This window comes from Neodiprion fabricii, chromosome 3 (assembly GCF_021155785.1).
Source record: "Neodiprion fabricii isolate iyNeoFabr1 chromosome 3, iyNeoFabr1.1, whole genome shotgun sequence".
NCBI classification, from domain to species: domain Eukaryota; kingdom Metazoa; phylum Arthropoda; class Insecta; order Hymenoptera; family Diprionidae; genus Neodiprion; species Neodiprion fabricii.
The window spans coordinates 4,625,450-4,642,399 of record NC_060241.1 but is presented as its reverse complement, the minus strand read 5'-3'; the positions used below and the strand labels follow the sequence as shown (position 1 = coordinate 4,642,399).

Sequence of the window (16,950 nt, the reverse complement as noted above, 5' to 3'; positions counted from 1 at the left end):
AATTGTGATTGGGAACTTGGCTCGAAAAAAAAAGAAAAAAGAAAAGAAATAACTACAAATTAATAAAAAAAGAAGTGAAACATTAATTATAGCTGAGACTTCGCGTATTACATGTACGTGTAATAAGTATTATTATTATTATTGTTGTCGTTGCTGATATCGTTATCATTTTCAGTATTATTTGCAAACCACTCTATAATTTATTATATTACTATATCAACAAATTCACGTTCTTACGACGATAATTGAACGAAATCAGGGGAATGGATTTAGTTTCCATTTCATCCCTGTTGCTTTTTTCAACTTTTTCTTATCGCTGCTGACCGATCTAAAGCCGAAGAATAACTTCTTCGTTTCTTTTCTTCACGTTTTATAACGTAACTGGTTCTCCCTGCTTGTCCTTAGAAATTTTCCTACGCAACGATCGGTCCTTGAATTATCCAATGGAACGTAATTTTATTTAATTTTCGTAAACGAAAAGAAAGAGATCAAAAAAGACGATTTCATAATATATATATATATTATATTATACTTGATGTCGTAGATAAATCGTAATAAACCATTTTCATCAATCGTACTATAATTATTTTATAAGATATTTGCGATTTTCGAGTTAAGTAACGAAATTGTAGCTCCGGATTTTTATTTATTTTTTTCTCTAAATTTTGTTTCTTATTTTATAATACACAATCAAAAGTTTTGATCTTGATTTGCCCAATCTCCAACAACTTTTGAACCCTTCGTTTCAGAACATTTACATGATACATATTTTCCATATAAAAATTTGCATATTATAAACTTGAAAATAATAATAATAATAATAACAATAATAATAAGCAAATACTAGATTTGACTATCAAAACTTTATATTGAAGACAAAATTCTAAAATACACTTTATATATATTTTTACACTTTATTTATTATATACACTTTAAATTTTTTTTTTTTTTTTTTCAACATATATTTCCTACAATATTCTCTTTGACTCGACTAGCCGAAAATCCAGGCACGTGGAGCAGGAAGCACGAGGCTACTGACACACTCCAAGTTATAAATAATTTATTAGTTCAAGATCTCACCGATGTGATTCACCCCCTACGAGTTTGTTGAATAATAATAAATATATGACATTGGTCAAACTCATCCGCGGTTTAAAGTGGAGGGAAAAAAAACTCGGCTTATTATTATTATCATCATCATCATTATTATTATTATTTTTATTTTTATTATCCTTGCCTCCGTGGTTTTTTTTTTTTTTTTTTTTTCTTTTATTTACACCGTTTTTGAAATCGTATAAGAAAAAAAAACTGCATAAAATGTACAAAAAGGCAATTTTTGTAACACCGTACATTTTTTACATGATTATAATACGAAAATATGTTATATATTGTTTTGCGAAAAAATGAGCGATTAGCATAATAATTTTTGTAGGCGGGTTGATTTTTATTTATTTATTTTCGTTATCGTCATCTCTCGGTCTGCATGATTTGTTCCAACTTATTTGCGTTCAATCTGAAAACTCGCTGCGGTGAGTCAGAGTCAACTTCCTTCCTCGTCTCTGCGTGGATTTCTGCTTCAATTTACGGTCTGCTAGTCGAGTGACAGAGAGAGCGAGAGAGAGAGAGAGAGAGAGAGATTGTTGCGGTCAATTAATCGATCGCTTTTACAGTTTAATGACTCACTTGCGCTGCTTTGTATTCTCTATGAATGCCCATTCAATTGCATGCTACATAGAATATATATAAATATATATATATATATATATATAATGTATATATACATATATGTGTGTAGTTTCAAGTCTGTAGTTTCATTAGCGATCTGATTTTTCTGCCCTATGGAGTGATGAAATTTGTTTTTTTCTTCTTCTTCCAAAACTTGAATGCAAAAAAATGTTGCGAACTTTTTATTTATTTTTTATTTTTTTTCTCTTTGTGAAATCTGAATAATTTGAGCGAGACGCAATATTGTACGATGTATACTTTGTGATATTGTCACGTTGCTTAATTTTTTTTTCTTACACATTTCTGACTTATGTTGAAATATTTTTGTGGTTTTCCTTCTTCTTATCTACGTACACGAATCTTATCGCTTACATGCAATCCGTTTTCTACTTCTTGTTTTGATTTTAAATCGAATTCGAAACAAAACATGTCGTTTGTTTGTTTGTTTGTTTTTTATTTTTTCTTTTCTTTTTTTTACCCAATAATAATAGCTCACATTAAGTAAGTAAATAATAATTTACTCAATAATAATAGTAGCTTGTACACAACGTGAAGCGAATTGCGAGATACGATCGTAATTATCGCTTACCTACTAGTTACACATGTTAATTGATATGTTAGGAAAAATAAGTCGAAATCATTGATATATGGGTACCAGAGATCGTGTCTGATCTAAACTAAAAAAAAAAAAAGAGAGAGAAAAAAAACCAACTCTCTGAAACAAACCTTAATTACATTAAAATATATTAATCGGTGAAATTGTTGATAATTTATCGATCTGCGATTTAACCGGACGCGAGATTTCAGCTTCGAGGAATCGATAAAAAAGAAGAATTGGAATAATACGAGATGCATAATTTATGCGTATGTAATTATATTATATTGTTTCAATTTTTCTTTTTATCGATTCTTCGAAAGCGGTTTTTTTATTTTATTTCCACCGGAAAACGGATTTCTCATGTTGGTTTAAAAAAAGTTTTTTTTTTGACGTCAAGTTCATTTGTTGATAATTGCTGGCTCGGCCCATATATGTAAAACATTGTAAATATTTCCTATATATATGTATTTTTTTTTTTAATCGTAATTCATGTACATTCGAGTAATTAGAAATAATATTTCGTACGATTCGATCACATTATAGTCGAGCAATAATTTCATGGCTGTTTAATTTACCGTATAATTTAAGTACGTCTTTTCACGTTCTCTGTATTAACTTTACGCCGCCCTTTGTGCGAAATATATTCATCGAGGGGTCGATATTATATACACAAAGTATTATCACACGTATTGCACGTAGATATTACGTAGAGGAAGCCGTCAATTGACCGTTTGAACAATAATTTTGCAACGGATTGTTACGACTATTATTATCATATTATTACTGTAATCGTCACCAATATTATCGTAGTCGAATTTGTGTAACACTTTACTTTTCTCGTTTATTTGTTTACGGTCAACGATATCCAATTAATTCATCAATACCGGGTAGTTGTATTAATTATAAAAATGTAAATTCATCAATTTTTAACACACGACATCAAAACCATTTGATATTCGGATTTTCTTTTTTCATTATTATTATATTTATAAATTGAGGAAAAAATTTGCCAAGAATATACATGTATACGTATATATGTATTTTTTTTTTTTGAATCTACAACAATGTTGTAATTGTTCGGTTCTTTTCGAGCGTTGATTTACGGAGTAATTACGAACGAAAATTAATCGTAGAGACTTGTGCAACCGAGGCTTTAATTTTCGATTCCATCGGGACGAGTCCGCGTCACTTTTCTAATCATACGCACACATCGGACGAACTTCCGGTCCCCCCCAAAACCGGGGCTCCGACCTCTGACTCTGTGTGTATTCGGTGCAACACAGAGATAAATAACGATAAGTGTTAGCCTGAAGGCAAACGAACGATGCCTTTCCGTGTACTCGGTTAGATATCGTCGTCATTGTCGAACCGGAAGTTTCACGCTTAATGCGAAATCGCGCAACGTATCTTTATTCCTTCCATCTTCCTTTTATTTCGCTTTTTTTTTTTTTTGGATTGCATTTTTGATACTCTTGTACCACCAATTCGTGTCGATTCACACGAAATTTGTTTATACGCACGTATATAGTCGTATTAATATTTTCTTACACAATGAAAATAAAATTTAGGCACGTAGAAATATGAATCATTAATTAAAACGATCGATAGAAACAAATATCACTGATTAGTCAAATATTACAATTAAATATTTGTTACTTATTGTTGATGGAATTGAAATACAGAAGTTATTGTGTTCGAATCGGGTATCATTTGTTGCTCGTTTTATATTGTCCTTTGTTATTAGTTTTTTTTTTTTTTTTTTCATCGCCTATTTGCATCTTTTAGTGGAGCAAACAAAATGAAAATATATATATATATATATATATATATAAATAAATAAATACAAAATTGTTACACGAAGATACATGGTCCGTACATATATACAAGTTATTATAGAATTTGTAAAACGACAATGTAAGATGATGGAGATTTTTTATTCGCGCTTCGTTTTGATTGGTTGATAATATAATACAACGTGAAAGTAATTCCCAAAAATTATACGCCAGTTGAATGACTATTGATTATTAGATTCCCCGAACTGCATCAGCTTGCAGCTTAAAATATTGGAGTTTGGTAAATTTTTAACCGATCCGCATTGGTTTCCTAGAGTGATATCGACGCCGCTTTACGTACGGGGTAGGTCTGATTTTAAAACATGCTTCGGACGAAAGTTGTTGTGTAAGAAGAAGGACAGTCGATGGGCATCCTAGTTTTAGGAAGGGTTTGTAACATTTTTAAAAAAAGAATGGTTGGGACGAAAAGTCTGAAAAAAATGGCGTGTGCTTTTTTTAGGTTGTAGAATCGTGTAAAAAATAATGAAGCAAATTGGCGGGGGTCAGGAAAAATGACCTCTCGGTTGGCATGGAATACCTCATATATATATATACTGCACGCGTGTATGTTTAAGCTGGGTGACACGATTTACGTTAGCGAAGAAGAAGAAGCAGCGAGCTTGCAGGGCGCGCGTTATTTCAAGAATCAAAAAACAGCCGCGAGCCACGACGACGCGTCTTGTGTATTTTCAGAATCAGTCTGCAGGATCTGCTACACGTTGTACTAACTGTACGAATAACATTAATCCGTACGTACGGTGATCGAAGATCATCGAAAGAACCCCCGTTTTTGAAAATTTCTTTCTCACTCCCTTAGCCGTTGAAAATTATCCCTACACTTTTATCGTCAGACAATTTTAATTGCCGGTCTTTTGTCGAAACATTTGTCTCGGCATTATTTTCACACAGCTGTTACATAATTATCTTCGTAACGCGATTTTTAATTTTTCAATTCGAGAAGCTTACGCGTCGATTTCATCGCGCGAATAATCTGCAACGCTGAATCGTGTCAATTTTTTTAATCTAAATTTGATAATATCGATTCTCTGAATTTTTGTATCTTTCTTTATTTCTTCGATATTCGTCCCCACCGTTTTTGAATCGATTTATTTATTTATTTATTTTTTATTACAATAAATTTAATAACCTTATGGCTGTACTAGTAATGAACAGCTGTATAAATTGGTTCGAAAAATTGCCGCCAGATGCTACTGTAATCCTGTTATATTCTCACGAGAGAAGAAGCTTTGCAGAAATATGGAAATTTCAATCGTCGTTACTCAACGTTGAGGATTATTTTTATTGTCAATGAAATTGACGAATTAAAAAAAATGTTATCCGATCATTTTGACGTACGATATAATTTCTTCTTTTTTTTCTTTTTTCATCACGTATAACGTACGCGTAATAACTTTGACGTACAATATCCGGTTCGAAATTCTTTCCTCTTTTCTCGTTCTTATTTTTTCTTTCCCCCTTGTCTCTTTTCCATCTTCTCTGTTTACTTGCGGACGGACAAAAATTTCGAAATCGTTCACGCGTACACATTGAAGCATTTCTTCTCGTTTCGTAAAGGGAAGAAAAGGAACTCGGGACTCTCTTACGGAGGTTGTCTAAAAATAATTCCGTCAAGGAAGACTCGACGGCACAGCCAACATCGCTATATATATATATATATATACATGTATAAATGTATAAATGAAAGACTTATCCGTATTATATACAAGAAACCAAACCGATGCAGTTCGGTGATGGAGAAAATTACAGGCTCGCGTTGATCGTATCGTTGCAATGATTTTTGTCTTTTACATTTTTGGGAATGTCCGATGTTTCAACAAACCATAATTTCATAACTTATCGTTGACTAATTTTCAAAGTCCACCATATGAAATTGTAAAATGGTGACTAGGCTTCTTTCTTTTTTTTTTTTTTTGTAACTTTGCTCTCGTAAAAAGAAAATATTATCATTTTTGCTAAAAATTGTACGTCCGTGTTATAAGAATCTTTTGTTTTTTTTTTTTATTTGTCTGTTTACATTCTTTTTCCAACACAAGTTCAACGAATATCGAATTCTAATGAAACAGATGAAGAAAAAAAAAGTATTTCGTAGTATATATATATCACCTTTTTTTTTTGTCAAATATCTTCACAAATTTATGAAGATTATATTATCTCCGAGTAGAGAAAATTAACATAATTAAGAAATAAAAATTCTAAGCTTGAATCGAAAAAACTTCCATTTACATACACCTATGTGTACGTTACACGATGTATAGTAGAATCGTATACGTGCACATGTGTGGGTGGGATTTAAGTGAGGACGGATTTATCCGAGCGTAGTGGAATTTCAATTGGAAATGCAAAGCGAGAAAGGAATTAAAGAGCTTAAAGCTTATTCGAATCGCATCGGATCGCTTTATCCATTCAGCTATACGGCAAAGTATCAAATCCAATTGAAACTAGAGAATATGATCTGTCTTCGAATTGCGCTATAATCGAGTTAAAGTTGAAATTCACGCTGCCGCCACGTTTTTTTTTTTTCAATTTTGCATCAGCTGTGATGTATTTTTGAACAAAAAAAAAAAAAAATGTTTTCTGCTTTTCGTTACGAATTTTTCATACTTGTTTGCGCTTTTTTTTTTTTTTTTTGGGAAATTATTTCAATTAGTTTTCTAGCTGTTAAAATTTTTTATCTTTGCTTGTGTTTTCTACCTTCTCTCTACTTTTTGACCGAATATATCACAATATTTCTTGGATTATATACGGCTTCTCACATTTTAAAAAAGGCTTGCTGCAATTTAAATGCGCCTGTCTTTCTGTAACGCATAATGCATTATATTATATATAATACACATAGGAGTTTCCAAAAAGAAAAAGTTCAAAGACTGCGTTTTATAGTCGCTTCTCCATGGCGAGCTCGACTTTCGATCGATATTCCTTGTTCTCGTCTATCTCATTCCACCCCCTCCCCCCTGCTTTGTTTTTTTTCTTTCTTCTATTTTTCATTTCTTAGTTTCTCGTGTATTTTTTCTTCCTTTCGAGTAATTTTTTTTTTTTTTGTCTTTTTCCCTTCTTCACTCTCCTCGTACTTTGAAGGGGGGGGGGGGTAAAAATGAAGCGAGAATTAACAGGAGACGGAAGCCGTGGGTAGTAGTTCTGCCCTCCCTTGATTCTCGAATTACGCGTTATAGAAAAACTCGATAGAAGCGCTGCAGCCACGCCGCATTTTCACCTTATGTATATATCTTATTCCGTCGCACATGTATAAGCACAAAAATATTCTACGCTCTGTATAAACGCTTGTAAAGATGAAAAAAACAAAAAAAAAAAACAAAAAAAGTCACGAACCGACCTAATTCTACAACCGCCGGTTATCACACGTAACGCGATAACAGGAATAATTCTTACGTTTCTAATAATGGTAAAAGTTGTCGCAATTTTTAATTGTACGCTTTTTATATCCCCTTTCAACCTTTATTCAATATTCTTAATAACTTTTTCACATCTGTCATGTAACTCGAAATGAAATTTTTTATTTATTTACATGGTTTTTTTTTGCTTTTTTAAACATAATGAAAAAAGAAGCAACTGCATTATCAGATAATGTCGATTCTTAAAAGTACACATATAAATTCGAGTGAAGTGATTTTTTTTTTTTTTTTATTTCGTTCAAATTTGATAATACTTAGATATCTGATCGCGCCGTATCGTTTTTTTTTTCCCGTCGTTTAGTAAGCTTATGTTCCTCTTTTCGTCGTAAAACGTGCATTCTCAACTTTGTTGTTATTATTATTATTATTGTTGTTGTTGTTGTTGTTGTTGTTATTATTATCTTGTAGCGACGTACAAGATTACTTTTTTTTTTTCCCCACTTCGTACTTCTTCTAAATTCTAAGAGCTTGCGAGAAGCCGAACCCCGTTTGGGGTTAATTATAGTTTAATGGATGACAAGTGGCACTTCCAACCACAAGCCTCGCAGATATTTAATAACGTCTGTCATGCAGACGATGACTAAAACCGTCGGTGTTGTAATATGTTAGATCTAAAAAGATGAAAACTGCGGTTTCATTATACCGATAATCGTGCGATTATATGTTACAATTTTTTTTCCCCAACGAATGAGTAATTTCACGCGAAACCGACCAACGTCCGACCCTCAAACATCTCCGACATCGTTTGAAAGAGTTTTTTTTATTTTTTTTATCCGTTTGTCGCAACAATGAAACGGTGCTCTGGATTTATTTATTTTTTTTTTATTTTTAATCATACCGCTCGGTTATTACCAAATATTTAAACGCGATTTTGAGGAGGATCTTTTTTTTTTAACTTTCCAAAAAAAAAAAATTGTCAATAATTTTATCTTTGATTCCAAATATTACACGTGGGCCGATTTTTATTTTTATTTTTATTTTTTTTTTTCTCAACCCATCTTTTTTCAGCACTTTGAAAAGTTTCACGCTCTCCCGAATCTTTGCATGGTCGTGAAGTTTGTCGAAAAATTTTCACAACTTTTATTTTTCACTTTGAACAATTTTACACTGGCTGTTATTTTTTTTTTTTTTTTTTATCTTCATTTTCATCAAGTTCAAACACACGAGCAAGTCATTGTAGATTTTACATTTCCTTGAACATTTCATATCGTCAGGATTTGAAGAATGATTATCGCGGTGAACTTGGTTGCGGAAAACTTTGCGGAAGTGAAATTATTACCATGATTCACGTTGAGAAGAATTCATAATTTATCATTTCTCGCGAATTAATAATACGTCATACTGTACTGTATATTATGAACATCGAAGTGTCTCAAATCAGGCATTTCACAATGTAAAACGAGATTGATTTTTTTCCACAATTATATTTCCGTCAGACACATTGGATGTGTAAAAAATTGCAACAAATTGAAAAAATACGTCTTACGCAACACTAAAAATCCAAACCGGTTACGTCTCATAATATTCTATATATATATGTATGCATGTATGATTGATTGACTGCATTTATTATTATTGCTATTATTATTATTGTTGGTATCAATGAAAATATCGAGAAGAATAATTTATTGTTATGCAAATAAATTCGTCATCCCTCATCATTTGTCGCGTGTCTCTGCCGACTGTGTCAACAATTAATTGTCTTTATTACATATATATGTATATATATGTACTTTCAATAATTTTCTCACTACATAGCCAAAGTAACTACATGCAGAGATTCTGCAGAGAAAAAATTACACAATAAATGAAATAAAAGAAATAAATAAATTCATATTTGATAGCCTGATAATATATAAATTATAGACTGATTGAATTGTATTACAAATTTTCTTGAATATACGTACATACGTATTATTTTCTTATCGGGGAAAACTTTGTTTTAAACAATCTCGAATCGATTTGGCAAAAATTATTTTCCACGTACGCCGGGTAATATGCAGGTCGTTTGTTATAAATTTGATTTTTAAATATTTGAAACTGCATCTTTCACATGTACCTATGTTAATTTTACAATTTGACAATTTTACAATTTTACAAACGTTTGATAAATATATTGAATTTTTTTTTTTAGTCGTTTTCGTAATTTTATCAAACTGTCGTAATCGTGACTCAACGTGTCTTATACGTGCGGAAATATGAACATTTATTTTGTAAATAAATTACATCGTTATAGTCATTGGTCACGTATAGAATAATATAATCATTCGCGTGATGTGAAAATTGTTTAAAAATTGTTTATATAACACGCATTAAACTCAACGCGTGCTGCTGCTGCTGCTGGCCGAATCGTATTTTCTTCTTCGTGACTTTCGCGACGCGAGTTTGCCTTGTTGAGATAAAGCCGCTGCTTCCTAATACGGCGTCTTCTGCGTCATGGCGGCTGCTACACCGGTTCCTTAAGTCGATGTGAGAATTGCTAATTTTTCACAACCGTTGCCGTTTGAAAGAATCCTTCAAAACTTAACGGAACAAAAAAGAAAAAAAGAAAGAAAGAAATGAAAGAAGAATACAATTTACGGAAAGTGACGGAGAGGAAAGAATAAAGAACAATTTCAAGGTGTAACATTGTATAATGTGTATATAACGTAATTGCAAATGATTTTTTTTTTTTTTTTCTTATCCGAAATTATAATCTCATTTTCAAGCCGCAGAGTTTTGGCTTTTCATTGTCAGTTGAAACAGCGCAACGATTACGTTACAACGATTCTTGTATTAAATAAATGCAGAGAAATTAATTATTGAACATCATTTTGTTTATTTATTTATTTTTTTTTTTGAGATTCTTCGTTTAAATTAGAATTGGATGATCGTTGTAACAAATACTTCTGTGATTAATATAAATTACCTAATTCGCTCTATCAATATATATAATACCTTTCATTCTTTACAACGTCTGTTTTTAATCGACTAATTTACATTAATACTGCAGCTGACGAATGATTGGCGTTTATGATTAATTATTTTTGAAATATACTCGTTGTACAAGTGTTTTTAATATCTCAATATTACATAACAACATTGTATATAAAACCGACGACTCGATATTCCGAAATGTAAGATTTTGAAAATTCAAGTTACGATGGATAGCAAAATTTCGAAAAACAAACTTTCGACAAAGCAATATTCCGAATATTAAAATATGTATCTTTAGTTTACTAGACGAGTGGGTTTAAAAAATGAAAAAAAAAAAAAACCCGTAAATCAGAATGACCAGGATTCCGAACGTAAAACTATCGAAAATCACAAAACGAATTAAGATGAAAGTGGGTAAAATTTCACCAAGCCAGAAATTTACATGACCGAAAATCTTGGATAATTCGGAATTTCGATGTTTCACATTTAAAAATTTTCTCACACTCGCACTTTCGGAACTTTGATTTCTTCACTTGAAATTTGAAATTTACCCTTTTCACAACTCATCTTTAAATTCTTAATCCCAACCTCGCCCCGAGACGCGGATCTTAAATTATTCCTTGCATATTATACACAATATTATGCACTTAAAGCTGATTCAGCTGCACGTGCAGAAGACCCTTTGATAATACATTCATATTATGCCTATGTGTAATATAATATAATGGTTATCCATCCTCACACCATGATGACGTACGTTGGTCGTGGAGGCGGATCTTCAGGTTTCCCATGCATATCCTGATTAAACATCTGCGCGACATCGCTCGCTCATCTTCTTCTCATTTTCTTATTCTCACTCCTTCCTCTCTTTCGGAGACTCGCTGATGGATGCGTTTTTCTTTTTTGAACCCTCCCCCCCCCCCACAAAAAAAAAAAAAAATCGGGTAAAAGAAGAAAATTCGGTGTGTTTAAAAAAATTTCCCCGCATCTTTTTTTCCGTGCTCGTTTCTCTGTTTAAGAAAAAAAAAAATTTTACGTCGATTCTTTTTTTAAACCAAGGAAAAAATAAAAAGAAAAGAAAAGTTCCCGAGAAGCAAAATTTCAGAAACGGCAAATTTTGATCTGGGATGATTTTTTCGATTTCTTTCTTTTCCCTCATTCGGAATCGGTACAATTGTTTGAATACGTGTCTTCCCTGATTACTGTTTATTTTTTGTTATCAATCGGTATCGAAGAAGAATCGTCGTTTATACCTTGCAACTGTTACACGTACACGATGCGTCGGTTGGTCCAGTCGAACCAGATCAACGATCTTGGAATGAAATTTGATTTTAAGACCCCACGTTTTTGGAGGCTACGTTCGTTTGAGGGATTTCAATTTTTTAAAGAAGGTGTCTCGAGGAAGGCGAAAAAAATGGCAACTCGAGACTGGTTTTATCGAAATAATCTGGAGGAAAGAAATCGGTGTCTTTTTCGGGTCTGATACCGTACCGAAAACAAAATTATTGACGAATAAAATCTCACGGTGTGAGTAAAAAAGATCGAAAAAAAAAAAAATAAAAATCTATACGCACCGCGGCTTTGGATATCCTTGGAAAAGGAAATTCAGTTTTTGAGAATATTTAAAAAAAGAAATCGCTCCCTTTAAAAATCAATATCAATATTGACAATTCCTGGAGCAAAATTTTGATGAAAATCAAAAATCGTGATATAGTTAGACGTTGGTTGAAGTTCGCATTTAATTTTTTTCCCCATGTATATACATATATATACATGTATAAAATGTATCCTATCCAATTCTATGCGATATGAATAATTCACGGACAAAGAAGGAAACTCGTTAAAAGTTTCCTTCCTGTGGTTTTTTCTTTTTTTCCTTGTATCCTTCGTCGAGCCGCGAAGACGTTGGTTTTACCATTATTGCCTTGCTTTTTCTTCTTTTTTTCTCTTCTTCCTCGTTTTCTTTCGTATCTCACTTTTCACGCAACTTTTTCTACTCCTTCACTCGCGTACGGATAAACCTTAGACGCAGTTGCGTTATTCACACAATTACCTCGAGCTCAAGTCCCTGGTATATAATATAATAAAGGCGTAGTATCGCGTATCTAACCACACTTGTAAGGGCAGCAATTCTCAGTCTTCTTCAGATCTAATCAGTCGACGCTCCCAAACGCACAGACTGAAAACAAACACACAATAATTCTTGACCCGTGTTTGTATATATGTATATACGTTGCACACAAACACACGCACATTACGTGATACATGGCATCTGTAAACTTATCTCGGAGTCCTCTTTCACGTACGCACATGCAGTGAGAATAGGATTTAAAATCACGTCGCCTTCCGTTTCCTATCTCTTTTCCATATCGTTTAAATTGTACGTTAAAAATCACGCCGATTGACAAATTATTTACATTTAAAAAGATGGTGTACCAGTTTTTTTTTTTTGTTTTTTTTCTCTCGTTCGTCACACGGCGACGTATAATTCGAATATCATGAAAAATACTTAACAATATGTATGTATACGTATAATTTGACACGTTTTTTTTTTTCTTTTTTTTTTTTTCTTTTCTTACCTGTTGCAGAACCCTCGTTGGATTTCACCAGTCATTCCGTTATCCATCCAAAATTATTTCACGCTAGAACCAAACGAGAGATATTTTCAACCAAAGAAAACGTGAGTATAACAATAATAATAATATTAATAATAATAACTGTTATTATTACTGTTATTCAACTGCACAAATTTTTAACATACGCATCGAACGAATTCATTTCTCTTTTTTTTTTTATTTTCCTCTCGTCACGTCGGCAATAGCGAAAGAAGTATAACATTTTTTACTATGTACGAACTATATTGTATCGACCGAAAACCCCGCCGTCTATAATCCGACGTTGACAGAGTAGCGGAATGAGTGGAAAAAAAAAAAAATTAAAAAAAAAAACAAACGATGTTCAGTTACGATTTTTTATTCATTTTATTTTATTTATTTTTTTTTTTTTTTTTTTTATTCCGACCATAAAATTCTTTGAACAACGCGAATTAATGGTACAATTGTACGCATTGCATTGTCGTACTCGCCTAAGAAATCTTACAATGTTACACACGTACGTATGCGTTTGAAATAAAAATTCATCCCTTTATCCAGACACGAAGAGTTCACCTTATCTTATATCTTCGTTCACTTTACTTCTCCTCTATCCTCTCTCTCCTTTGCCGTTTCTTATATTAATACAAAACACAGAAATTCCACCAAGCCTTGAATAAATTATGCAATATTGTCTTATCATTACAATATCTTGAATATGAGTATGTTTGTCGTGTAAACAATTTTGGTAAATCCGAACGATTTTTTTTTTTTTTTTTTTACATCTTCATTCTCCGCTCCCTGCTTCTTTCAATCCTGAAATGTCTGACTTCTGCAAATTTACGTACAACAACAATAATAATAATAATAATAATAATAATAATAATAACAATAATGTTAATAATAGTAGTCATAACAATGATAATAATATACCTAAGCGAGAATTTTTCGCATTGTTTTTAGACGTCATTTTTATACAACGTAGACTTTGATCGACCTTGTTATAAAATTCCCGAGCAGTTGGGACATTTTTTTGTTTTTTTTTCTGTTCTCACTTCTCGTTATTCGTCGATAAGGATGAAAGAAAAGAAATTTACAGTTGATAACATGAAACTTGATATTACTTTGCATTGCGGTTACGGTAATTACGCATTTATCGTTAATTGCAAGCTTTCGTCGTTGCGTTGTTTATACATGTTGTACGTTCGGAGGTCGAGTTAAATACTCTTAAACCCTGTAGTTGTAAGTGGAAATAGGTATATACCTGTAGACATCCGGATTTTAATGTAACTGGTTGAAAGTAAAAGAAAGAGAGAGAGAGAGAGAGAGAGAGGCGACGAGTTTGAGGGGGGAAAAAAAAGGAAAATAAAATAATAAAAAAAAAAATCGAGACAAACGTTTTTGACGAAGTAAAGAGGGGGAAAAAACGTCGAAAAGAAAAAAAAAAAAAAAAAAAAAGAATGCTTGTCCATTCGGTGCGCAAATCCACGAGAAACACACGATGAAAAGCGAACGAGAAAGTTTACGAAACGACACAACTGGGTCAGTATTTCAATAAACCTGTGTAGACGTGAACAATGATTATTAACGCGTTGCAATAAAAAAAAAAAAAAACCAGGTTAGGCACGTTTTTTATATTACAATTCTTAACAGTTATCCTGACAAATAATATTTTTATTTGTTTAGGGCACAAGTTCAATAAAATTTACGACGAGTTTTCGAAGTAAAAATTATATTCGTAATTCACAGATAAGACCAACGTCTTTATCCTCGTTATTTTTGATTTTATTTGAAAAAAAAAAATACAAAAAAAAAAATTGTGCCATTGTTCCAACTTTGAAACCGTAACCTGAATTTTTTCCAATTCTTTCACTAAACTATTCAATTATTATTTACAAACGCTGAGAGTGATTTTGAAAAGGATGTTATTATTTTTTTTTTTAATTCTCCAGTACTTTGCGAAACAAAAAAAAAAAAGAAAAAAAAAGACAGCAAGGGAAAAAATACGTTAAACTAGCAGTGATTCAGAACAATAAATTATACGTTGTACAATTGTTAATCGCAATGTAATAGGAATATTTCGGCAAAGAACGAAGAAATGAAAGAAAAGGAAAGGAAAAAAGAATTTCGTATAAAAATTAAAACTTTTTTTTCGTTACGACGTAAATCAAATTAACGAGGTGTTTCAACATCTATTCGTCCGCCAATGGGAATTTTACTTTCATTACTTGCATTTAACGCAATCAGATCAGTATTTGCGATAATGTTTAAGCCTCTGTTTTGCCACATTTTCAATACCCGTTAAATACATCTTCGGGTTCGTCGCGTTCGTCACTCGGTTGTCGCTTAACACCATTAACACCACCCCTGGTACTAAGAGTTTATTGTAAATAGTATGCAGTATGGATTATAGTTATACGTATATACCTGCGCAGGTATAACATAAGCAGCGATAGGCTTTCCTAGGATTATTCTAGTAGAATTATGCGTGTAACACGTTGCATTTTTCCGTCGCACCTCACGCGACAACGAAAAAAAAAAAAAGAAGAAGATATTTATCAGAAATTTGATACATTGGTATATACTCGACAAACTACACGAATACATTATTTATCTGTAAAATAATTATCGGGATTTAATCAAATAATCTTTAATAATGTTATCTTAAGAAATTACTTGAGAAATTGTGTTTCTTCTTTTTTTTTCTCTTCTTCGATTTCTTCAGACATATTTTTTTTTTTTTCTCAAGGATCGAAGCTTTTTTTTTCGACACAATTACAAATTTCGATCGTTAATTTTGTATTATTTTATTCTTTTTTTTTCGAATTCAGTTTTTTCCTCTTTTCGGGATTTATCATTTAATTCGCGACGTAACGTAGTAATTTTTTTTTTTTATTCCAATTGTTTTTACAACGCGCGGAACAGTGAATTGTAAATATCTGCTGGTTACAATGTTAATTTTAAATTTTCTTCTTTTATTCTACATACTCGGATAAATTATACATACCTGGTACATATACAGGCATATATTAGTAGCGAAATTACCTGCACTCAGAGAAATTTGTTAGTTCCGGTCCTTAACGTTTTTTCATTTTTTACCATAATCTAGAAATACGGGCAATTTATACAGGCAAGGTTCTCATTAGTAAGAGACAAAATTTACTTCCCGAGAAATAATGACAAAAGAGCCAGACAAATATACGTGAAATTTTACCAACTTCCGGTTTCGCCAGCGAACGCGTGATACATATAATGTAGATAAGAATGCATTTACTACTTCCGTTGTGTCGGAAACGGCGGTATAACGCATATTAACCGATTGCTCGAATAGCAGGGATATTATATTAAAATTACGTTACACGTTAATTTGTTAAGGAAAAAAGAATTTTTTTTTTTTTTTTTGCAAGGATCAATAGTCCCTTTTATTATTTCTCAAGCGACAAGATTTTTCGTTTTCTTGACGACATCGCGTTTCATTCGTCCCACGATTTTCTTTTCTTCGTCTTTCGTCTCAAAAAAAAGAAAATTTTGTAAATTTTTCACAGTTGTATATTCCAAGCAGAAGGTAAAAAAAAAAAAAAAAAAAAACGCGAAACATGTTTTATAAATTTCGTAATTCACGGACTCGAATAATGTACACGAAGAAACAACAACGACTCTTAATTAGAAAATCTGGATACTTGAAAATTTTTATTTTCAACGCCCACTCTTCCCAACTTTAATTCAAATTAATATCAGTACGATATCCGGAATTTCATTGTTAATCAAGGACTCGAGAGCCGCGCCTGTTATTTATCAGGCGTGTCTGGAGAGGCGCGGTCACGCAACAAATTGGAAAGATTTAGAATCGCGGAGTG

At 32.2% G+C, this 16,950-nt stretch overlaps 1 protein-coding gene across 1 annotated transcript in view; it reads left to right on the top strand.

The window, feature by feature from the left end:
* The window catches only part of LOC124179106, a 47,401-nt gene that overhangs the window by 10,234 nt on the left and 20,217 nt on the right, over positions 1 to 16,950 (top strand). The window contains exon 2 of the mRNA XM_046563189.1: positions 13,091 to 13,182. Coding sequence (XP_046419145.1) covers positions 13,091 to 13,182 — 92 coding nt within the window. The remainder of the gene's footprint in view (positions 1 to 13,090; positions 13,183 to 16,950) is intronic.